The sequence below is a fragment of the Thalassophryne amazonica genome, chromosome 14 (genome assembly GCF_902500255.1).
Source record: "Thalassophryne amazonica chromosome 14, fThaAma1.1, whole genome shotgun sequence".
In the NCBI taxonomy this organism is placed as follows: domain Eukaryota; kingdom Metazoa; phylum Chordata; class Actinopteri; order Batrachoidiformes; family Batrachoididae; genus Thalassophryne; species Thalassophryne amazonica.
In genome coordinates, this window is record NC_047116.1 from 69,420,031 (window position 1) to 69,444,786 (window position 24,756).

Below are 24,756 nucleotides of genomic sequence, written 5' to 3' on the forward strand. Positions count from 1 at the left end.
TGAAGTGTTCCTGAGCCCACGCGGTAAGATCCTTTACACAATGATGTCGGTTTTTAATGCAGTGCCACCTGAGGGATCGAAGGTCACAGACATTCAATGTTGGTTTTTGGCCTTGCCGCTTACGTGTAGAAAGTTCTCCAGATTCTCTGAATCTTCTGATTATATTATGGACTATAGATGATGGAATCCCTAAATTCCTTGCAATTGAACGTTGAGAAACATTGTTCTTAAACTGTTGGACTATTTTTTCATGCAGTTGTTCACAAAGTGGTGATCCTCGCCCCATCTTTGCTTGTGAACGGCTGAGCCTTTTGGGGATGCTCCTTTTATACCCAATCATGACACTCACAATTAGTGTCCTCAGTTCCCATACACTTATTGAGTGTTGTTAGAAGGAAAGGTGATGTAACACAGTGGTAAACATAGAACTGTCCCAGCTTTTTTTGAAACGTGTTGCAGGCATCCATTTCAAAATGAGCAAATATTTGCACAAAAACAATAAAGTTTACCAGTTTGAACATTAAATATCTTGTCTTTGTACTGTATTAAATTGAATATAGGTTGAAGAGGATTTGCAAATCATTGTATTCTGTTTTTACACAACGTCCCAACTTCATTGGAATTGGGGTTGTATAATGTTCACCCTTGAGCCTCCGTGTAGAATCTGTCTTTGTCTCTCTTCTCACATCTTTGTAATTCGGTGTTGGTTGTCAGGTTCGCCTCAAGCAGAATGTAAGGACACAGTAACAAAACCAACAAAAGGATTTTTTTCTTCTTTTATGTTTTGGCACAGAGCCTTTCAGCTCTGTGATGTAGATGATGTCATAGTCATCCTTTTCTGTTACAGGCTTGTCATTTAGCCATTAGATATATGACTGGGAAAAGGAAAGATGGAGACAACATATTGGAAAGAGACAGCGTGACATGTATAGTATCAAAATCACTTTGAGATGGGGACATTCGTGTTGGGGGTGGGTGGGGGTGAGGATTCAATTGCTTTTAGCTGAGCACAAACTAAGAACTGCAAATTGTTGCAGTTCAGTTCTATCAGCAAATATGAGTATCTTTAAATGTCAGATTTCCCATTATATTTTGGTAAGAATTTCAGTTTTTCAGCCTGTTGCAAAACTTTGCACAAACTAATTTTGAAGGAGCGATTTAAAAGTGCACTTGGCTGCAGATAAATATGGAAGCACAGCTGTGCTCTGCCTGATAGGTGAAGAGTTCACGGTTTGTTTCCCCCTGCTGGATGTCAACTTCCAGTCTTGTCTCTAGCCATTAGAGGCTGTCACCCTGTTCATGGTGCGCCAGGTGTGCTGTGTCTTTTTGGAGCTATATACAGACTATGGACAGCTTGTTAAGGAAGCCAGCCATCTTCCTGATTCACCGTGTGTGTCAATAACTGCAGGCCTCTCCATCACCCTTCACACTTCTTTTCCTCGACCTTTCCATTTGAATTCACAGTTCCCTTTTATCATCAGACCCAGTAATTGGCCCTACTGTTGACTGAAAGCTAGTTTAATTGCAGATTTTCCTATTTTTTAATGCTATGTCATCTGTTTTGTGTGTGTGTGTGTGTGTGTGTGTGTGTGTGTGTGTGTGTGTGTGTGTGTGTGTGTGTGTGTGTGTGTGTGTGTGTGTGTGTGTGTGTGTGTGTGTGTGTGTGTGTGTGTGTGTGTGTGTGTGTGTGTGTGTGTGTGTGTGTGTGTGTGTCTGTCACCAGAGAGGACAATCTGCTCTCTCATGGAAAAAAAAAGTTTGCAGAAAGGAGAGCCTGTCTATCTGTAAAGACAGCTTAGAACTTAGGGCCCTGTCCCACTGGGGAGAGAATTAATTGCGCATGAATTGAGTACACAAATTACAGGCATTCGTTGTCGTCCACAACAAAATTGGCCAAAAATGACAAATGTCCCAGTATGAATTACGGATATATTAATAATGTACTGCGAATATATGATGAACAATCACGGTTGAGGAAACAGATCAGACGCATTGCGATTATCACAGCAGTATTACGGGTCTATTATAATGCTGCAGCTTCCTCTGTGATTCAGGAGGTGATTAGAGCCGTTTTCAACAGCCAATTTGCAGAATAAAATGATTAATCCACCACAAAATAATTATTTCATATACGCAGCATCCAGCACAGAGCGCGTGGCAGCCAATAGAACAAAGAACGGCGTCCAGCTGTGAACACAGCGCATCTGATATGCATCCACCGCAAATCAGATGCAAAGCAGATGTAATAAAAACGCTTTATTCGTGGCCAGTCTGTATGCAGTCGCTACAACTTATTTTAGTTCGTGATGTGGACATGATGGGCATGCAAAATATCCATTTTACACACTGTCCCAGTCCACTGCCAAGCCGCAAATCCCTGTCAGTTCCGGATATTGGCAGATGACGGCGAATATGCAATATATACAATATACTCGTACAGTGCATAGAGCAGTGATTTTCAACCTTTTTTGAGCCGTGGCACCCTTTTTATATTTACAAAATCCTGCGGCACACCACCAACCAAAATAATATTATAATGCTATTACCTCTGGTTTTGCGCAAAACCCAAATATTATTATTATTATTAATAGAAAATCGATACAGAAAACACCACATTTCGAAAATCCTCAAGCATTTTGCGTTCTGATCTCAAGTAGGGCTGTCACGATTAGGAATTTCTGGAGACGATTGTCAAATAATTGCGATTGACGAATATATTGTATATTTTTTTTCTTTTTTTCCCTTCTTTATATTCTACTATTGTAGTATAATTACACAACTCTGGAAGAACGTTTGGCTTCTGTGAGTGGAGAAACTGGGAATGGTGCAACATTTTTATTTTTATCTTCATTTTACATACAGTCCCAACTTTTTCTGATTTGTGGTTGTTTCTGTTGCATTTCTGAAATTGTTTCTCCTCATCAGTCACCTTTTGTGCTTAAACACTGCATTAAGCTCAAGATTGAACAAATAAATACCTTTGGAAAATAACAGCTGTTAAAGTTCAGAGTTCTCACCTGCTTTTTGTGATCTGTGCGTTTGAACATTGTTTTTTTTTTTTTTTGTGGCTCAGTTCATTCATATATTCTCATTTTTTAAATATGTTTTTAAAGATATTTGACCATTTATTTCATCTCATGATCTCATAAATTCAGCATACGACGCGCACATGGTGTGAACAGGACGGTAACGGCAGAATCACACCTTTAGAGAAAGTTCAGAGAGAAGTAAAGGCAGCTTCACGTTTCCGTTTTAACGTTCACTTGGGTTCAAATCCTCTCTCTGCTCCGCGCTCGCTGCGCACTGAACGTGTCGCACCTGCATTCAGGAATCTCCCTCACCCACCCCCTCCCCTCACTCACCCACCCCCTCCCCTCCCTGACCCACCCCCTCCCCTCACTCACCCACCCCCTCCCCTCCCTGACCCACCCCCTCCCCTCACTCACCCACCCCCTCCCCTCCCTGACCCACCCCCTCCTCTCACTCAAACACCCCCTCCCCTCCCTGACCCACCCCCTCCCCTCACTCACCCACCCCCTCCCCTCCCTGACCCACCCCCTCCCCTCCCTGACCCACCCCCTCCCTCACAGTCTGCAGCCTGTTAACTCCGCGCGCGCACACAGGCACAGACACACACACACCGACAGCTCCGCATTTTAGACGGCTTTTGAAGAAGACGGCACTGTTTTAATCGGCCGTCAGCCTCCTTGTTATTGTCCCGCCTTAAGACGAGAGCGAGGCTGCAGCACGTTTGACATCAGATTCTGTCGTTTTATGCTTTGTGGATAAAATAAATAATTCACGGTAATCGCGAATATGAAAAATAATCGCGAATATGAAAAATACCCACGGCACCCCTGACGATCGATCACGCGGCACCCCGGTTGAGAATCACTGGCATAGAGTATGTATTGTGTATGTATTGAGTATGTATGGAGTATGTAAGGCAGATGTCATCCGCAGCCAAAATTTTGTGCAGCTCAAAAATCCTGGCAACGGAAAAACGTGCCTCTGCGGATAACTGCAGACGTGTGCGGGTGTCGGCCGACTCATACAAGCATGTTTCACGTATATTGCGGATGTTACGCGAATATGAGCCATTTTTGTGCGCAATCCATACGCAAATCCTCCTAAACGCCAATGGAACAGGGCCCTAATGCTGTGTTCACATTACTCGCTGCAGTGAATGAATCTGACGCTTTTTTGTGTGCCTTCAAGTGAGTGTGTTTTTACAAAAAATTTCCAGCAGCTGGCAACTGTTTTTGTTGTCATGTACGCTGACAAAATAATAATAATAATAATAATAATAATGATAATGATAATAATAATGATAATAATAACATTTAAAATGAGGCTTATCTTCATAATGAACTGGTTTATTTGATGGAGAAAAAAGAATCACATGATTTCATTGGCGTGGGAATATTAGTAACATTTCAGTTTAGAATTTCTTTTGATCCACAAATGAAGAGCAAAAATTAGGGAGAAAAAAAGCCAAATACTACATTATACAATTTCTGTCAAACCTAAAACTTTTGCAGATTAGTAAGTATGTACACATTTAGCCTTAGTAGAGAAGCTTGAATCTTCGACTGGACTGGGTTGCTTGACGCGAGGACGTTTCGCTTCAAATCGCAGAAGCTTCTTTCCTTACACATTTAGCCAAATACTTACAAATGTCAAGGTAAATATTTAGCTAAATGTTGAGACAAATATGCATCTTAATAAACAAGCTATTTGTTCCTCCCTGAAAGACAGATTGAAATAAAGCATCTAATGACAGACATTTAACATGTAAGGGCGTGTTTATTCAAATTTGTAACTCATGGATGTTTTGAGCTATTGTGCAACCTGCAGTCTTTTGATATCAATTTCAATTGAAGGGGCATTTGTAAAATATTAATAATAAAATAATAATTTTTAAAAATGGCTGTTTGTGCAAAATTTTGTGGTGGGTGGGGGGGGGGGGGGCGCTTGGAGGGGGTCTTGCCCGGGGATTAATTCAGGAATGCCAGGAACCACCCAAGCTCAGGCCTCCCATGAAATGGAAACTGCTGGAACACCAGCGTCGCTGTCCACAGTGAATAAACCTTTGCATTGGGGTGGAACCTGGACCTCTACTGGTGGTTGGCTCTCACTGCGGTATTGTATGACTTCCTGTTCCGGAGCACAGCAGTGTTTTGCTGTATCTGTTAGCTGTTTAATCTGCGCAGTTAGATTGATCTAGTTAACTAGATAATGATTTGTTTCACAGTGTAATCTTCACATGCCTTAACTAAAGCACTCCCTCTGCTGAATCACCTCTAAATTATTTACACATTATTCACTTTGCATGTTTTTAGGAATCTGCTAGCTTAGCGCAGCTACTAGCTTTTAGCCGATTTAGCATGGCGGCTTCTCCTGTCTCTCCAGCACTTTTCTGCTCTGGGTGTGAAATGTTTAGTTATTCCTCAGCCTCCTTTAGCAGTAACGGTACTTGTAATAAGTGTAGCTTATTCGTAGCTTTGGAGGCCAGGCTGGGCGAATTGGAGACTCGGCTCCGCACCTTGGAAAATTCTACAGCTAGCCAGGCCCCTGTAGTCGGTGCGGACCAAGGTAGCTTAGCCGCCGTTAGTCCCCTCCCGGCAGATCCCGAGCAGCCGGGAAAGCAGGCCGACTGGGTGACTGTGAGGAGGAAGCGTAGTCCTAAACAGAAGCCCCATGTACACCGCCAACCCGTTCACATCTCTAACCATTTTTCCCCACTCGGCGACACACCCGCTGAGGATCAAACTCTGGTTATTGGCGACTCTGTTTTGAGAAATGTGAAGTTAGCGACACCAGCAACCATAGTCAATTGTCTTCCAGAGGCCAGAGCAGGCGACATTGAAGGAAATTTGAAACTGCTGGCTAAGGCTAAGCGTACATTTGGTATGATTGTAATTCACGTCGGCAGTAATGACACCCGGTTACGCCAATCGGAGGTCACTAAAATTAATATTGAATCGGTGTGTAACTTTGCAAAAACAATGTCGGACTCTGTAGTTTTTTTCTGGGCCCCTCCCCAATCGGACCGGGAGTGACATGTTTAGCCGCATGTTCTCCTTGAATTGCTGGCTGTCTGAGTGGTGTCCAAAAAATGAGGTGGGCTTCATAGATAATTGGCAAAGCTTCTGGGGAAAACCTGGTCTTGTTAGGAGAGACCGCATCCATCCCACTTTGGATGGAGCAGCTCTCATTTCTAGAAATCTGGCCAATTTTCTTAAATCCTCCAAACCGTGACTATCCAGGGTTGGGACCAGGAAGCAGAGTTGTAGTCTTACACACCTCTCTGCAGCTTCTCTCCCCCTGCCATCCCCTCATTACCTCATCCCCATAGAGACGGTGCCTGCTCCCAGACCACCAACAACCAGTAAAAATCTATTTAAGCATAAAAATTCAAAAAGAAAAAATAATATAGCACCTTCAACTGCACCACAGACTAAAACAGTTAAATGTGGTCTATTAAACATTAGATCTCTCTCTTCTAAGTCCCTCTTAGTAAATTATATAATAATGGATCAACATATTGACTTATTTTGCCTTACAGAAACCTGGTTACAGCAGGATGAATATGTTAGTTTAAATGAGTCAACACCCCCGAGTCACACTAACTGCCAGAATGCTCGTAGCACGGGCCGAGGCGGAGGATTAACAGCAATCTTCCACTCCAGCTTATTAATTAATCAAAAACCCAGACAGAGCTTTAATTCATTTGAAAGCTTGTCTCTTAGTCTTGTCCATCCAAATTGGAAGTCCCAAAAACCAGTTTTATTTGTTGTTATTTATCGTCCTCCTGGTCGTTACTGTGAGTTTCTCTGTGAATTTTTGGACCTTTTGTCTGACTTAATGCTTAGCTCAGATAAGATAATTATAGTGGGCGATTTTAACATCCACACAGATGCTGAGAATGACAGCCTCAACACTGCATTTAATCTATTGTTAGACTCGATTGGCTTTGCTCAAAATGTAAATGAGTCCACCCACCACTTTAATCATACCTTAGATCTTGTTCTGAATTATGGTATGGAAATTGAAGACTTAACAGTATTCCCTGAAAACCCCCTTCTGTCTGATCATTTCTTAATAACATTTACATTTACTCTGATGGACTACCCAGTAGTGGGGAATAAGTTTCATTACAGTAGAAGTCTTTCAGAAAGCGCTGTAACTAGGTTTAAGGATATGATTCCTTCTTTATGTTCTCCAATGCCATATACCAACACAGGGCAGAGTAGCTACCTAAACTCTGTGAGATAGATTATCTCGTCAATAGTTTTATATCCTCATTGAAGACAACTTTGGATGCTGTAGCTCCTCTGAAAAAGAGAGCCTTAAATCAGAAGTGCCTGACTCCGTGGTATAACTCACAAACTCGCAACTTAAAGCAGATAACCCGTAAGTTGGAGAGGAAATGGCGTCTCACTAATTTAGAAGATCTTCACTTAGCCTGGAAAAAGAGTCTGTTGCTCTATAAAAAAGCCCTCCGTAAAGCTAGGACATCTTACTACTCATCACTAATTGAAGAAAATAAGAACAACCCCAGGTTTCTTTTCAGCACTGTAGCCAGGCTGACAAAGAGTCAGAGCTCTATTGAGCCGACTATTCCTTTAACTTTAACTAGTAATGACTTCATGACTTTCTTTGCTAATAAAATTTTAACTATTAGAGAAAAAATTACTCATAACCATCCCAAAGACATATCGTTCTCTTTGGCTGCTTTCAGTGATGCCGGTATTTGGTTAGACATTTTCTCTCAGATTGTTCTGTCTGAGTTATTTTCATTAGTTACTTCCTCCAAACCATCAACATGTCTATTAGACCCCATTCCTACCAGGCTGCTCAAGGAAGCCCTACCATTAATTAATGCTTCGATCTTAAATATTATCAATCTGTCTTTATTAGTTGGCTATGTACCACAGGCTTTTAAGGTGGCAGTAATTAAACCATTACTTAAAAAGCCATCACTTGACCCAGCTATCTTAGCTAATTATAGGCCAATCTCAAACCTTCCTTTTCTCTCAAAAATTCTTGAAAGGGTAGTTGTAAAACAGCTAACTGATCATCTGCAGAGGAATGGTCTATTTGAAGAGTTTCAGTCAGGGTTTAGAATTCATCATAGTACAGAAACAGCATTAGTGAAGGTTACAAATGATTTTCTTTTGATCAGGATATGTCATTCAAAGCGCATATTAAACAAATATGTAGGACTGCTTTTTTGCATTTACGCAATATCTCTAAAATTAGAAAGGTCTTGTCTCAGAGTGATGCTGAAAAACTAATTCATGCATTTATTTCCTCTAGGCTGGACTATTGTAATTCATTATTATCAGGTTGTCCTAAAAGGTCCCTGAAAAGCCTTCACTTAATTCAAAATGCTGCAGCTAGAGTACTGACAGGGACTAGAAGGAGAGAGCATATCTCACCCATATTGGCCTCTCTTCATTGGCTTCCTGTTAATTCTAGAATAGAATTTAAAATTCTTCTTCTTACTTATAAGGTTTTGAATAATCAGGTCCCATCTTATCTTAGGGACCTCATAGTACCATATCACCCCAATAGAGCGCTTCGCTCTCAGACTGCAGGCTTACTTGTAGTTCCTAGGGTTTGTAAGAGTAGAATGGGAGGCAGAGACTTCAGCTTTCAGGCTCCTCTCCTCTGGAACCAGCTCCCAATTTGGATCAGGGAGACAGACACCCTCTCTACTTTTAAGATTAGGCTTAAAACTTTCCTTTTTGCTAAAGCTTATAGTTAGGGCTAGATCAGGTGACCCTGAACCATCCCTTAGTTATGCTGCTATAGACTTAGACTGCTGGGGGGTTCCCATGATGCACTGAGTGTTTCTTTCTCTTTTTGCTCTGTATGCACCACTCTGCATTTAATCATTAGTGATTGATCTCTGCTCCCCTCCACAGCATGTCTTTTTCCTGGTTCTCTCCCTCAGCCCCAACCAGTCCCAGCAGAAGACTGCCCCTCCCTGAGCCTGGTTCTGCTGGAGGTTTCTTCCTGTTAAAAGGGAGTTTTTCCTTCCCACTGTCGCCAAGTGCTTGCTCACAGGGGGTCGTTTTGACAGTTGGGGTTTTTCTGTAATTATTGTATGGCTTTGCCTTGCAATTTGAAGTGCCTTGTGGCAACTGTTTGTTGTGATTTGGTGCTATATAAATGAAATTGATTTGATTTTGATTTGATTTGACTGAGAGGGTGCTGATCAAGAAGGAAGCCCCTGCTCCAAAATCAGCACCTTCAAGCTAGACTGAAATTTGCAACACTGGAGCAACTGCCACGTACCTCGGTGTGTCGCTTGATGACTCCCTCACCTTCATGCCACATACAGTATAGAAAATCTTACAGTATATACAGTATAGGAAAAACTGAACTCAAATTGGGCTTTTTCTTTCAAAATAAATTTTGTTTTTCTTTTGAGGTGAAAAAGTGGCTTCTCACTGCAATATTTTTATCTGTTTAAGATTATGGAGATTTGTTGTATATGAATGTCTCAGCTCAATGTCTTAGGGCCCTGTCCCACTGGCGTTTAGGAGGATTTGCATATGGATTGCGCACAAAATTGGCTCATATTCGCGTAACATCCGCAATATGCGTGAAACATGCTTGTATGAGTCGGCCAACACCCGTACACATCTGCAGTTATCCGCAGAGGCATATTGTTCTGTTACCAGGATTTTTGAGCTGCACAAAATTTTGGCTGCGGATGACATCCGCCTTACATACTCCATACATACTCAATACATACACAATACATACTCAATCTATGCACTGTATATTCGCCGTCATCTGCCGATATCCACAACTGACAGGGATTTGCAGCTTGGCAGCGGACTGGGACAGTGTGTAAAACAGATATTTTGCATGCCCATCATGTCCACATCACAAACTAAAATAAGTTTTAGTGACTGCATACAGATTGGCCATGAATAAAGCATTTTTTTTTTTTTGCGGCGGATGCAAATCAGATGTGGTGTGTTCACAGCTGGACGCCGTTCTTTGTTGTACTGGCTGCCACGCGCTCTGTGCTGGATGCTGCCTATATAAAATAATTATTTCGTGGTGGATTAATCATTTTATTCTGCAAATTGCCTGTTGAAAACGGTTCTGATCACCTCCTGAATCACAGAGGAAGCTGCAACTGAACGGCTCCAGCTGCAGAAAGCATTTTGAGCTCTGATGCGATCCGCTGACGTCACGACTCGCCCTGTTCACGGCTTGTTTACTCCAATCAACTTGTCCAAGTCCAGCAAATGCTCCAGACGCTGTATTGTTGGTGTGAATAGTGATGCCGACGGCCCGAGTGTGCTTCATTTATGACCACAATGCAGATGCAACACGTGCGCAATGCATCACTCGTAATACTACCGTGATAATCACAATGCATCTGATCCGTCTCCTCTCTACATGCGTTATACAACTGTGATTGTTCATCATATATTCGCTATACATTATTAATATATCCATAATTCATACTGGGACATTTATCATTTTTGGCCATTTTTGTTGCGGACAACAACGAACGCCCGTACTTTGTATTCTCAATTCATGCGCAATTAATCCTCTCCCCAGTGGGACAGATTGATGCTGTTCATCATGTCTCTCTGAGGGTTCTTACAAACTGTGAAATTTTGACCCATCATTGTGAACTGTATCCTCAAGTGACATGGGCTTCTTTGTCCATCAGGAGTTTGGGACATTGGTATAATTTTATAAGGTCATGCTCAGGCTGCTGCCTTCCAACATCTGTAATTTGATCACATGGAGAAGTGTTGATTCTTACTTTTTGTGTTCAAATGATCATTCGTTCCTCTCTGTTCCATTTGCCCGCACAGGACTGGGGGGAAAGGGCTTTTGTTTAGTCTGCTGTGTCTACATGGAACATGTTGAAAAAAAGACTGGAAATTAACTGAACTTATTTCATTGAGCACTTTTAAGTCCAGACTGAGAACACTTGAGATGACTTCTTTAAATTGTAACTGTTTTTCTTAATTGTATGTTATTTTAATTGTGCGAATTTAATTCTAATTGTTGTGTAACTTTTGCTGCCTCTTGACCAGGAATCCCTTGCAAAATATGTTTTTAATCTCAGTGGGACTTTCCTGGTTAAATGACGCTTAAATAAAATAAAATAAAAAGTATGGTGATGGTAGCATCATGCTCAGGGGCTGTTTTGCTGTCAGTGGTGCTGGTGCATTGCACAAAGTGGATGGAGTAAGGAGGCCTAACTCTAAATTCTTCAGCGTCACCTCAAATCAACAGCTAGATGGTTGAAACTTGGCCACAATTGTGTGTTCCAACAAGACAATGATCCAAAACATCAAAACTAGTTGTTGGATGGATAAAGCAGGAACCTGGAATGGCCTTCCCAAAGCCCCAAGTTCAACCCAATTGAAAATTTGTGGACTATAATATCAGTGCCACGAAACCAACCAATTTAAATGAACTCCAATTCTGCCAATAAGAATGGTTAAATATTATCCAAAATTATGTCTGAAGCATGTTGATGGTTATCAAAATCACCTGGGCAAGGTACAACTTGGTAAGGGACATTTAGCCAAATGTTAGTGGAGGTGTATGTATATATTTGAGCATGTTTGTCTAATTTTGACCCTGTGTGGATTAGAGAAGATCCAAAATAAATTCAGATTTGTGCACCCGGTTCTTTTAAGTCATTAATGATGTAGACTGTACAGTCATTCCACCCTGACAAAAGAACAGTTCAAAGACATCATTTAAAGCCTAAAATTACCGTGACATTCATGCTCATGGTGAGTGTATGTAAACATCTAACCCCAACTATAAATAAAGCTTTGGCACTAAAGATTCACCAACCTTAAAAATTACAATGAAAATGTAAAATTTGTTAATATGGACACAAACATTTATACAGTAAGATACATACTTAATTATTCATAATCAATCTAAAAAACAAATTGGTTAGAATTTCACATTGTTTATCTGCCACCTGCTGCACACTGGGCACATTCTGTGCTCGTACGTACATTCTGCCCGTTGCTGCCCACATACACGTCAGTGTCAACTAACAAGATAAGACAGCAACTTTGTGTAGAAACATGATACCCATTATGTCAGCAAATACAGCACTAAATCTACAACACAATAGGAAATTAAAACCAGAACCAAGGAATGAATAGACTGTGTGGATGTGGACTACATCAATCTTTAATGGCAAACTCAAAACACTTTGTAACACCCATGTTTAGTAACATTATTCCAGCATTCATGTGAAAAGGAAGGCATCCTGCTGTGCTAAACCGGTCATTAAGTTAACTACTTAACTACTGTCTAAAGTGCTTTCCCAAGTCTGTGGTGTAGTGTATTAAAAAAAGACGACACTGTACAAGGGTATAGCTATACCTACAGATGCAATGTTAGCACCAGTTTGGCATGCCCTTGAAGCTGCGACTAACTACTAACTAGTGAGGAGACAACATAAATCTCTGACTGTCAACTGCAGTTTTATGTACAGTAACAGGGATGTCAGATTACCATAAAATCATATTGATTGACTTGAATAATGTATCTAGACTTGATCAAGCAAAAAAGAAACTTGGGTCAACATGTGTGCTGCTTCTGTTGTTTCTTGCTGGTATGTTTCACAGTTCATGTCGACACAAATAGCCACATGTATGAAACGTACCACCAAGGAAGCATTGAAATTGAGTAGAAATGTAGAAAACGTTGCTTGAAATGTCATTATTACTTACTGTGTGCATTGGTCCAGAAAGGGCAGAGAAGGTGCAGGTTTTCTTTGCAACCACCCACTCCACCAGGTGATTTCACTGATCAACTGATTCCATCTGCTCAAACTGATGTTAATAACTCTGAGCAGATGGAATTAGTGTACTGAATTTAGAATTCAGCTCTCTGACCCAGTGTGGACCCATATAGACATGGTAAATGTTAACTTAACATTTTGCTGTTATAAAAACACATTCAAGTTGTTAAACAGTACATGGGCTTTTGGACATGATATCACATGACCTATGAGCCTTTGCCTTTCACTGTTTGTGCAGCATGTGTATTGCTTTTTGTATTACACGTGTAGAACCACAAAAAAAAAAAAAAATCAATTAATTAAATGGTACAGTTAAGGTCAGGTATTAAGAAAGTTTTAGTTATGTCGAGAAGCAGATCCCTATTCAAACACAGTCTGACGTGGATGATGGGAGAATTTTAATTTAACCTTTATTTTACCAGGTTAGTCCCATTGAGTTTGAGACCTCGTTTACAAGGAAGAACTGGGCGATTATAAAGTTTCCAATTCACCTAACCTGCATGTCTTTAAATGTGGAAAGAAACTGGAGCACTCAGAGGAAATCCATACAGACATGTGGAGAACACACAAACTCCATACAGAAAGGCCACAGATGGAAATCGATCCCATGACCTTCTTGCTATGATGCAGCAGTGCTAACCACTAAGCCACTGTGCTGCCCAAAGTGGCTGACTGTATCGATCTGTTAATGTGTCACATAGAAATTAACTACTAAACATCAGTTTAATACTTTTTTATTTATCAACAAGAATGTTCTGGTGGAGCTATTGTGGCTGCCAGGGTCCCCAAGAAAAGAGATTTAGGAGGCATGAACAGAAAGCCAGTATGAGGCTGCTGAGCTGTGCTAGTGCTACGGAAAGACTTGCACAAGCCTCTGATACCAGATCTTTTCATCAAGAATGCAAGCTCACTGGCCATCTAAATGGAAGAGGCGTAACTTACCATGCCTACACAAAAAATATACACAACTGCTGCATTAGGATTATTAAACATGGCTCAATCTGAGAGTTTGATGAGACTATCAGGCTGGCAATGCATGACAAGCAGCTAACCGCTACAGCAGGAAAGGATTCCGGTCAAAATTAACTTGTGCACATACATAAATGTCAGTGATAAATACTGCTCTTTGAATTTGGAGTCCCTTATTTTAGGTTATCCCTTCTATATACCGAGAGAATAATTCCTTGTTTGCTTGTTCCTAGTCCGTGACAGTATCTGACAGTGAAAAGAGAGCAGCTTATTAAAAAAGCAAATTAAAAATAAGAAACTTAAAATAAGTAAATTCAAATTTCACTTGTGCATGTGCACACAGTGTATGATGATGGTGCACCGGAACTAGGTCACAAAAGATTGTGGGAAATCTGGGACATCTGTGCAAACAAGCACAAGAGGATTTCCATATTTTGTTCTCTGACGAGTGCCTTCTTGTTTGTGGCCACTGCCATGACACCTTGGGGAAAAAATGATCTTTCCTTATCTTTTTTATGTGAATGCAGATACTATTCTGCTAATGGCCTGACACGTTGAAGGCTGGGCACTGACGAGGGGGAAAGAATATCTGAACACTGCTGTTGCTTCTCGGGAATTAACGCTGTGATTGTTTGCGTGATCAATGGCGTGCTGACTAGAATTTTAGAGTCACTTGGCTCCACATTTCTGTTCTACTATTCATCTTTTTGTTTAGGTTCTAGGTCTAGTAAGTTGATGTCATCACATGTGCAGGTAACTCATTGAATATAAATTCAAACAAATGTGATATTTTCAAGCAATCTTGAGGTTGTCCTCAGTCCATTTCCATGAAACTGGTTTATTTGTTATGTCAGCATAAATCATCCGACACACCCCTTCTCAGGCGATTTTGTTGTTCATTCTTATGGGGGGCTATTCCACAGACATTCCTTCCTTTTTAATCGAGAATAGCAACTATTGGCACATTTTGAAGCATCACAGTACTCGTAAATTACATCTTTTCAATCTTGTACAAACTTGGTGTATGTAATCGTTCTGGCCGTCATTGGCACCAGATTTGAAATAAGGATATGATTTTTGAACAGTTCAAAAATTTCATCCAAATTCTCAAAATAGTTGTATATTATGCGGTAACTTCTGGGTATTTCTAGTCTTAATGGCTTCAATCATGTTCAAACTTCTTTAAATCGATCACTGTTTGTTAGTGTTTGTTGCGGTTTTTGGCCAGGTCTGCACTTTAAAAGCCAGCCTGTTAGCCGGATGAGCCAATTCATCCCATTTCTGCATGTTTTTGGATAGTGGGTGATCGTAGTAGAACAGTGCCCTGTGGAATAGCCCTGTTACCACAAATACATTCAACCAAATGGCCAAACACACCAGAGCGCTTCTGAACTGCACCAAACATATCAGAACACACTCTGATAGTACTAGCTGTACTTGGGGATGAAACTGTTTCAGAGTGCTTGCTTTAACTTTACTGAACTTGGTGTGTGTGTGTGTGTGTGTGTATGTGTGGTGTGTGTGTGTGTGTGTGTGTGTGTGTGTGTGTGTGTGTGTGTGTGTGTGTGTGTGTGTGTGTGTGTGTGTGTGTGTGTGTGTGTGTGTGTGTGCATTCTCGTGCATTCTTTTATACCTCAATTATTTGTCTTTCTTTTCCTTGCAAGTCTCTCTTTCACCCGTTGTGTTCGTGTCTCCCTATTGCTCTGAAAAGTGTTTGTCTGTTCTGTTGGATCTCCAATTCTAGTTCATTATCCAACCTCCCTTCACAATGACCCACGCATCCTGCCAGAGCCCGTGGCCAGTCTGAGAGCCAGCCACTGCAGTCCAGTCTTTTACTTACTGGACAATGGTAAGAAGAGGGACGTCTCACTGATCCCAGCCCCCTTATAGTCATCTGTTTGTTTCCATAGAGTAGGCAAGGCGGGAGGGACAGGGGGTGTTTTCAAACAGATGTTTGAGTGTTACTCTTTGCATGCTAATCGTGCTTCCACATTGTGTGCAACACCATCAGCAAGTCACCTCAAGGCCATTCATTCTCTACACCAGCTATAAAATGTCCACACACCCTTCAGTTTCTCGTGTATTTTTAATTTGTTTTAGGACCAATTTAGGCTTCCTTATGCAATTTTTGTAAAGTACATTATACACACACAGACACATACACATACATTATATTTGTATGTGTGTTTGTGTGTGAGGTCACAGTTGATCTGTGAGCCGTATGAATTGCTCCATCGCGGTTCTGAACATGTGAGCTGCAGATTACAACCCCAATTCCAATGAAGTTGGGACGTTATGTAAAATGTAAATAAAAACAGAATACAATGATTTGCAAATCCTCTTCAACTTATATTCAATTGAATACACCACAAAGACAAGATATTTAACGTTCAAACTGATAAACTTTATTGTTTTTGTGCAAATATTTGCTCATTTTGAAATGGATGCCTGCAACACATTTCAAAAAAGCTGGGACAGTGGTATGTTTACCACTGTGTTACGCAGTGGTGGGCACAGATAACCAAAAAATTAACTTCGATAACAATCAGATAGCTGAAAAGTTATCTTCGATAAAGATAAAACAATAAACCACCCAAAAATTTATCGGAAGTTACAGATAACCGATAACATAAATTCTAATATTATCTCTGGCACATTTACTACTGCTAGTAAAACAAATTTAATAGCTTCTAATAATATTAAAAATAACAGACCCAAACAATAAGACCATACTTTTTTCTTTCAACAGTCTGCCCCTGCTGGAAGCTCTACAGCACCCCGAGACCCAAACAATGAGACCACACTTTTTTTCTTTCAACATTCGACCCCTGCTGGAAGCTCTTGTTTATTACAGCCCTCCCAGCACAGAGGCACTCTGAGAGCAATCATAAAGCCAGCCCTATATCAATTATAAAAGTCCGGTCATGTGGAGGTCTTGAAAAATAAAGTCATATTGACTTATGGTTTTGATTTATAAATAACATTAATACCAATAGAATAACTCCATTAATGTCAATTCTGTCATTTGTACAAAGTTAAAATATAACATATATCTTTTAATGTTGAATAATGCACTAATTCTGGGGTTTTGTAACAAAGAGACAGATCGCAAAGGATTCTGGGTAAAGCTAAACACTGATTGGTTCAGTCATTCATTATGTAAACCAACACGTTAATGTGACGTCTGTTGTGTGTTGGTGTTTAAATGTGCTTTTGTAAAATATTCCATTTTTTTATTTGTAAAAACAGGCATTTTTACAGAGCTCTGGAAGTGTCATCGCAAATTTTTTTGCATGTTTTTTGTTGCATTTTTTTTTCATTTTTTTGCATTCTCTCTTTACAGCATTCATTTGATGTTGTAAAACATACTTTACACTGTGCGAGATGATTTTTCATGCAGGAATTTTTTGGACCAAGTTTCAGGTTAATCGTGCATCCTGCATCGTGTAGTGTTCATGAAGTATCAAGCTGCGGTCAACATCTGACGACCACCTCCTGATCGCTGATCGTATGGTCGAATGAGAATCAAACCTCTTTGATATATAATTGTGGTCGGCCGTCGTGAGGTTATCCTGCTGCTGAAAGCTACAAGCAGCATCCAACCGTTCGCACTGTACCTGTGCAAACACTGCAGAGCTGTCTTGTAATAATGTTAGTATTATTATTATTATTATTATTATTATTATTATTATTATTATTATTATTATTATTATTATTATTATTATTATGCCGTTGTTTTGTTTTTAAACTTCATTTGTAAAAAAAAAAAAGCCATTTGCAAAGCAAAAATTTGATTTGACAATCATCTTTCTTTCTTTCTTTAATATTTATTTCATTCATTTAAAAGAAAAAAACAGAAGAAAAAAACAGAAATAAAGCATCACAATCACCAGAATGAAAAGGAGCAGAGAGAACAAGTCTTATATCTGACATAACCGGGGTCAAAATAAATAGAACACTGCCATCTACTGGTCCCCAGACACTGCCATGAACACTACTGGCCAGTAGATGCTAGATGGCAGTAGAGGCTTTCAAAACAAATTCTAGATAATCCCTGTCTGTTCACATTTAAATAAGTTATAAATACGTTAAAGATGTATGCCTCTGGATGACTTGGGTCATATTGCCAGCATACCAGTATAGTGTTAAAGGAAATGTTTTTTTTCTTATTGGGGTTGGTTTTCCTTTTTATACAAGTTGTTCTCTTCTGTTTGCAAAGGTTATAACTGTGCGTCTGATACAAAACTTTTAACAGGTGGGTGCTGAACTAATTTTAAAAATGCTGGTCACTGTTCAGCTTTGTTTATTTTGTTTATCGGTTTAAAAGTTATCGGACAAAAATTCATCGGAAGATAATTAGTCCGATGATGGTCTTTAAAGTTATCTTAAAAGATAATCCGATAATGAAAACGTTATCCTCGATAATTATCTGTTATCGGATTATTGGAACTGTGCCCACCACTGGTGTTACGTACATCACCTTTCCTTCTAACAACACTCAATAAGCATTTGGGAACTGAGGACACTAATGGTTGAAGCTTTGTAGGTGGAATTTTTTTCCCATTCTTGTTTGATGTACGACTTCAGTTGTACAACAGTCCGGGGTCTCTGTTGTCGTATTTTGCACTTCAATGCCAAGCCACATTCTGTACGTGTTACAACAGTATGGCTTCGTAGTTAAAGAGTGCGGGTACTAGACTGGCCTGCCTGCAGTCTAGACCTGTCACCCATTGAAAATGTGTGGCGCATTATGAAGCATGGTGAATTCATGGTTAGCAGACACCTGTTCCAATGAATAACTCACCTTTGAATTACTGTTTCCTTTGAAAATTGTATTTTTCTGTCAAAATATAGTACAGTGTAAGCCAAATAATAATCATAAAAAACTTCAAGGGTTTGTGGACATTTTATACACCCATATGGGGAAATTTGAACTTGAGAAGTTGGCCCAGAAAAGTTTTTGTAATCATGGACCTTTTATAAGCAAATATAATTTTAACACTTTGTTTCTTCTCACTGGTGTGATTTCGCTTCACTGACAACTCATCACTGTGCAAAATCGATGTGAAGAAAAATGTTATGGCCATTCTAAATCTGGCTGCTCACATAAAGTTGAAAAGATATTTGTGTTTAACCCTCAGAGCCCTAAGGGTGTTTTCTTGATTTTACTAGACCTTTGGGGCCCCTTCACACATTGTCCAAAGTTTGGTCAACATGCGCACAAAGCAGGAATTTCATGCAAAACGTGTGGAATTGTACCTGCCTCTAACACCTCGTACACCTGTTGCTACAAGTATTTCTGCACACCAGGAGCTGAAAGACAGAGTGTGCGCTGTGTGAAACCATCGCACCTTGCGGCAGGTGCTGGCCAAATTCCAGGTGATGCACGAACATCTAACACCACTCGCATGGCACTTAGAAAATGTGTGGCCAGTCTCACTCTTGACATGACAGCAGACTGCACACTGCTGTGAAATTTGTCTACGTTCCCCATGAGTGTGACTTGGCAAACACACACTGACACATGGGTGTGTGTGCTCCACTCACGGGAGGCATGGCTGCCGACAGAAGCAGCTGTGAGAATGTGTGGATCTGGACATTCCACCTGGACAGACATGGAGTAACAACTGTCCACTGCACGTGTGTTTGATTGTTGTACTTTTGTGGACATAAATAAAAACATATATTGCCATGGTGGCAACAAGCTGCAGCAAGCGAGCACGTGCACACAAAGCAGACACTGACGGCTCATATTTGTATTGCTCACTTGATATGAGGCAGATTCCCGCAGCTTTCAAAGAACAGCTCAGTAGGTCAGTAGTAAAGTTGCTGACTGGTAATCAGAGCTTTTGGAAGGTGTTGGTTCGAGTCCAGTGGGTGTATGTGTTTTTCTTTTTTTTTTAATTCCACATAAGCGGCGCGATGTGGTCCCACGGGTACCACCTGTTGTTTTTGTTTTTTTCACATAAGCGGCACAATGTCGTGCACCTCGCACTGTTCCCTGCTCAAAATACACCGTCACATGCATGAGTTCTTGCACCAGGACCGTACACATCTGCCCATCGGCGCAATGTTTCATGGTGTGCAAATTTGAGCTGTTTCACTGTATTTGTCCAAATGTCATCCAAACTTTGCACTACGTGTGGGGGGAGCCTTAAGAAATGGCCCTTTTAAAGTACTTTCTTTTTGTATAATGCCCATGTGTTGCATAAGAAAATGTTCAGAACAGTCCCAGCTTACTGAATGTGAGATATATGTATTTGTCTCAAACACTGCATAAAGATATGATCTATTAAAAGAAATACATTGTGAAGTTGGCAATGATGTGAGTGTAATTAGGGCTGTGAGGGTTAAACAAAAATAAGAAGATAAAGATGCTTTATTGGTTGTAGCCATCATCAGGGTTTCAAGAAAGTACAACACTTTTGTCTTGTGCACAGCGATAATTGTTTTGGCCGCAGCTGGTCATATCAGAGCGTAGCAGCTGAGTGGCCCTGAGTGTAAACATGCTAACAGGGTGGTGTTTGGAGGAGGGCCGTATGTCACAGCTTTGTCAATGTGTTGCTTTTGTGAGGACAACTGCTGGTGTTGTCTCTGTGTTCCAGCTGTAGGCAGGTAGATAGTCTTTGTTCCATGCTGGGATTTGGCCTGAGATGCATTGTTTGGTTTGGGGGGGGGAGCTTATTATAAAAAGGAAGGGATTGTGCTCTTCCTCTCTCTTCAGTGCATCTCGTGCTTCACACCCTGTCATGTTAATCACCATCTGTCCATGTTTGTCAGTAAAAGGTGACATTCTGCACAATCTGACTGTGGGTGCTCTTCCTTTCCCTGATTGTGTGGCACTGACTGTTCATAAAGCCACAGCCTCATTATGCTGTTCTTACGGCTAAGATTCATCACCGCGTGGCCTGTGCATGGTGTCCGCTGCGTGTGCGCCTGTGGTGCTGATAAATATGGCTTCAGCTTGCTTTGTGCTTTGTGTCATCGCCTGATTAATTCTGACATGAACTGTTGCCTCACGTGTGTCCTGTATAGATACTAAGAACAACTAGATACTAAGATACACCACAAGCTGAGTGTGAAGTGCCATGAAAGGATGCCAATAATTGACTGAAGATGAATCTATTATCATTATAAAATACTGTTATAGGGTAGGTTAAAGGTTAACTGGGTTAATCAAACATTTTCATGTATATCACTCGTTCTTACATACTTTGATGTATGCTTGAGAAATGCCCAGAGGATATTAATGTGTTTCACAGTTTTTTTGCAGCTACCTTAAATTAAACCATGGACAGGACACTCTTAAAGCCCTGTCTCCCAGCTGGTGCAAAGCAACAAGCAATGCCAGTGTCATCATCAGTTTCCAGCTGACACAGTTGGCATTTTCACAGCCAGGTCCTATAAGTTGCAAGTTGTTGTACTTGGCATGAACCAATGGCGATGTTTGTCTAAAAATGAGGTGTGGTCTACCTGTGTGTTGCTGTTGTGAGGCAGCAGAAAGGAATTCCACCAGCTATTTAGACCAAGTGTTGAGACACACCTGTCATAGACAAGTTGACACAGCACACACACTCTGTTAGCACATATACTGCTACCAATGTGAACGGAAAAGAACAATTACATATGGAAAAAGTAACAACTACAGAAAAAGATCAAACTTTAACAACTCTAGTTTGTGGAAATGCCCCATATACTTGCACTAAGTGCTTCAATCAGGGGTCCTGCTCCTGAGATCATCTGCCCTGTTTGTTTTCCATATATACCTGATCAGCCAATGACACACTAGGAAACACCAGACTTAACTTAGCAGCTGTGTTTGCAGCAGGTACACATGGCAAACATGCCAGACAGGTGAACTCAAGAATCACAGTTGGTGACCCATGTCTTATACCCCATCACACTAGAGGCCAAATGAGGCCGAATGCCAGCCATATGACAATTCAACCCACATTCGGGACGAGTCAAGGTGCAGTCACGGCTGTCAGAGAGCATTATGGGTGGACTTCAAACAGTCAGGCAGCTGCCCCAAATATTTTGCTCATGTTCAAAACATTTGGGGTGCAGTCGAAGTGTAAAAGTCTGACTGCATTCCTAAACAATTGGTCACAGTGAAAATGGCATTTGTGACATTCTGATCACGTTCAGGGGGATGTTCGGCATGTTTCCGCCACAACAAACACTGGCTGAATGTCCCGAATGTACCTGAAAACACCATGAGCGCACCTCAAGTGCTGCTGGAATATATTCTGCCAAACCTCAATCAGACCACATTCGTACGACTTGTAAGTGCATTCTTATTGTTCTTACTGCATTCTGGCAGCTATCCAGGTACTCTTACAGTGTAATAAAAGAATAAAACCCACAATTACAAAGTACACTTCAACAATGCACAAAATCCCCTAATTAAAGAGCAGATAATACAGAAAAAAGAGGTACATCTTATGAGTTTTTCCTTCTTCTAGGCAATTTTAACAGGTACAACTTATATTCTAGTGCAACTTATACTTCAGAAAATGAGGTAATACATAGTCCGTTAAACCCACACATTTATTCTGAGTGATTTTAGAGAGTAGGATACATTACTTTGTGTTACTGTATATGTGGCACTCACATTGAATTTTTCTCGAACACTTATCAAATCATTTATTTTGAATTTAAACAATGAATGAAAGAATGACTATTTCTTGATGTTGGTGTTTGAGATATGAGGTTCAATCAGTGTGAAACATGGGACTTTAACAATTGTTTTAATTTCAGACACAAAAATACAACTAGACACATGCACTAAAGGAATGGATGCCACATAACAAAAAACAAACAAACAAGCAGTGGTGGGCACAGACAACCAAAAAATTAACTTCAATAACAGATAATTGAAAAATTATCTTTGATAAAGATAAAACAATAAACCATTCAAAAATGTATCAGAAGTTACAGATAACCGGTAACTTCCAGTATTGTCTCCGGTATAGTTGCAACTACTAACAAGTTGATTTTGAGTTTTAACACCGCAATCACTTTTGGAAGCATCAAAAGCGACAACAGACCCAAACAATGAATCAGCACTTTTGTTTTTCAGCATCCTGTCCCCTGCTGGAAGCTCCAATTTACTACATAGCTTCCAGCACAGACCCAACTGGGAAGAGTCAGAAAGCTCAACTCTAACCAATCACAGCGCTGCCATCAGGCGGAGGTCTTGGAAAATAAAGCAATGCTGACTTAAGGTTTGGTGTATAAATAAAATGAATACTGATAGAATAACTCCATTACTGTCAATTCTGTCATTTGTGCAAAGTTAAGATATAACATATATCTTTTAATGTTGAATAATGCACTAATTCTGAAGTTCTGTAACAAACACAGACAGATGGCATTCTGGGTAAAATGTGCCTCCGCTACACTGATTGGTTGATTAATTCTATGTAAACCAACACATTAATGTGAGGTGTGTTGTGTGTTGGTGTTTACAAAAAATGTGCTTTTGTAAAATATGCCATTTTTTTTATTTGTTAAAAAAGGGCATTTTCAAAAAAAAAAAAAAAAAAAAGCCAAGTTGTAATTAGATAACCATCTGATATAACCGGTGTCAAAATAAATATAACACTGCCAACTCCTGGTGCCAGTGCGAGTTTTGGCCCTTTTTCAGCTGATTTTTCTTTCATGTGAGAATTTTTTGGATCGCACCGAGTTTCAGATTAATCACACGTCCTGCATCGTTTAGTATACATGGAGTAACAAGCTGCGTTTAACATCTCACGACCAACTGCTGATCGCCGATCGTATGGTCAGATGAAAATCAAACCTGTTTGATATTCTTGTGCCTGTGCAAACACCGCAGACCTGTCTTGTAATGTTTTTTTGTTTGTTTGTTTTGCTTTGTTTTGTTTTGTTTTTTGTTTTTTTTAAACTTTGATGTCTCCCATCGAGAGTTTTTGTAAATTAAGTTTCAAAAAAAGCTTCTGTTTACGTTTTGCTTCTGGAAACACGAGTCCGATGTGTGGTTTTTGAACATACAATGTGTGTGAGAACATAAATCGGGCCCTCTGAACTTTTACACCGTGCGGTTCTCTGGTACAGTCTGCCCAGCTTCAGTCTGAGCACTGCCATGAACACTACTGGCCAGTAGATGGCAGTAGAGACCTTGAAAACTTGCCAAAACAAAATTCCAGATAATCTGTGTTGCTACTTGCTACGTTTAAGATGCATGGAATTTAATCAAAGCAAACACAAAAACAAAATCTATAAACCCAGAGAATATGTTCACAAGAGTTTTAGGTACTAGAGTTTAATGCTGTTGTCCTGATCAGGGTGTCTCAAATGTATTCTCCTGTCGTGAACGTACTGAGATTACCGTACTGAGATTACCCTAGCCTACCCATAATGCACTGCTGGACACAGCATGCCCACACTAAAACCTTCAAAATTAGCACATTACTTTAAAACTAAAACATATATCTGATATTTTCACTTTATAAAACTTCAGACATGACGTTAATTTAAATAACTTGTCAGAAATAAGTTTGGTTAAAATTTGAACCATAAGTTAAAAATGTATGCCTCTGGATGACTTGGGTGATATTGGCCGCATATCAGTATGGGGTTAAAAGAAATGTTTTTTTTTTTTTTTTTGCTGACCACTTCTCCTTTGCCTGTAGAGTGGTTTCTTCTAGAACCAGCTCTCCTCTGTTTGTAGAGAGTAGAACTACACATCCGTTCACCTTTGTTTACCATGTTAATGTTCTACTTTATCTTCGATAGTTAAAGTGTGCCCACCACTGCAAACAAGGAAACAAAAAATACTGGTAGGCTTATGTACTTGGGGGTTAGGGTATTGTAACTGTCATGTTATTTTACCTTTACCAATTTAGTGGAGGTAACCATTGGGCTTGCCTTTCTCCAAATGTAATGAAAATGTTTGGAGACATGGTTGATTAAACCTTGAGAAAGATCCAGATCTAGCA

The 24,756-nt window shown here is 40.2% G+C and overlaps 1 protein-coding gene across 10 annotated transcripts in view; it reads left to right on the plus strand.

The window, feature by feature from the left end:
• Positions 1-24,756, plus strand: part of stxbp5l (syntaxin binding protein 5-like) — a 773,590-nt gene that overhangs the window by 628,779 nt on the left and 120,055 nt on the right. For 4 of the 10 annotated variants that reach the window (XM_034186799.1, XM_034186803.1, XM_034186804.1 and 1 more), the window contains one exon: positions 15,504-15,641. The exons of 1 other annotated variant lie outside the window; for it this stretch is intronic. In XM_034186799.1, the coding sequence (XP_034042690.1) occupies positions 15,504-15,641 (138 nt within the window). Of the gene's footprint in view, positions 1-15,503; positions 15,642-22,218; positions 22,241-24,756 lie in introns of all 10 variants that reach the window. 5 more of the 10 variants (XM_034186806.1, XM_034186801.1, XM_034186805.1 and 2 more) reach the window with 2 other exon arrangements.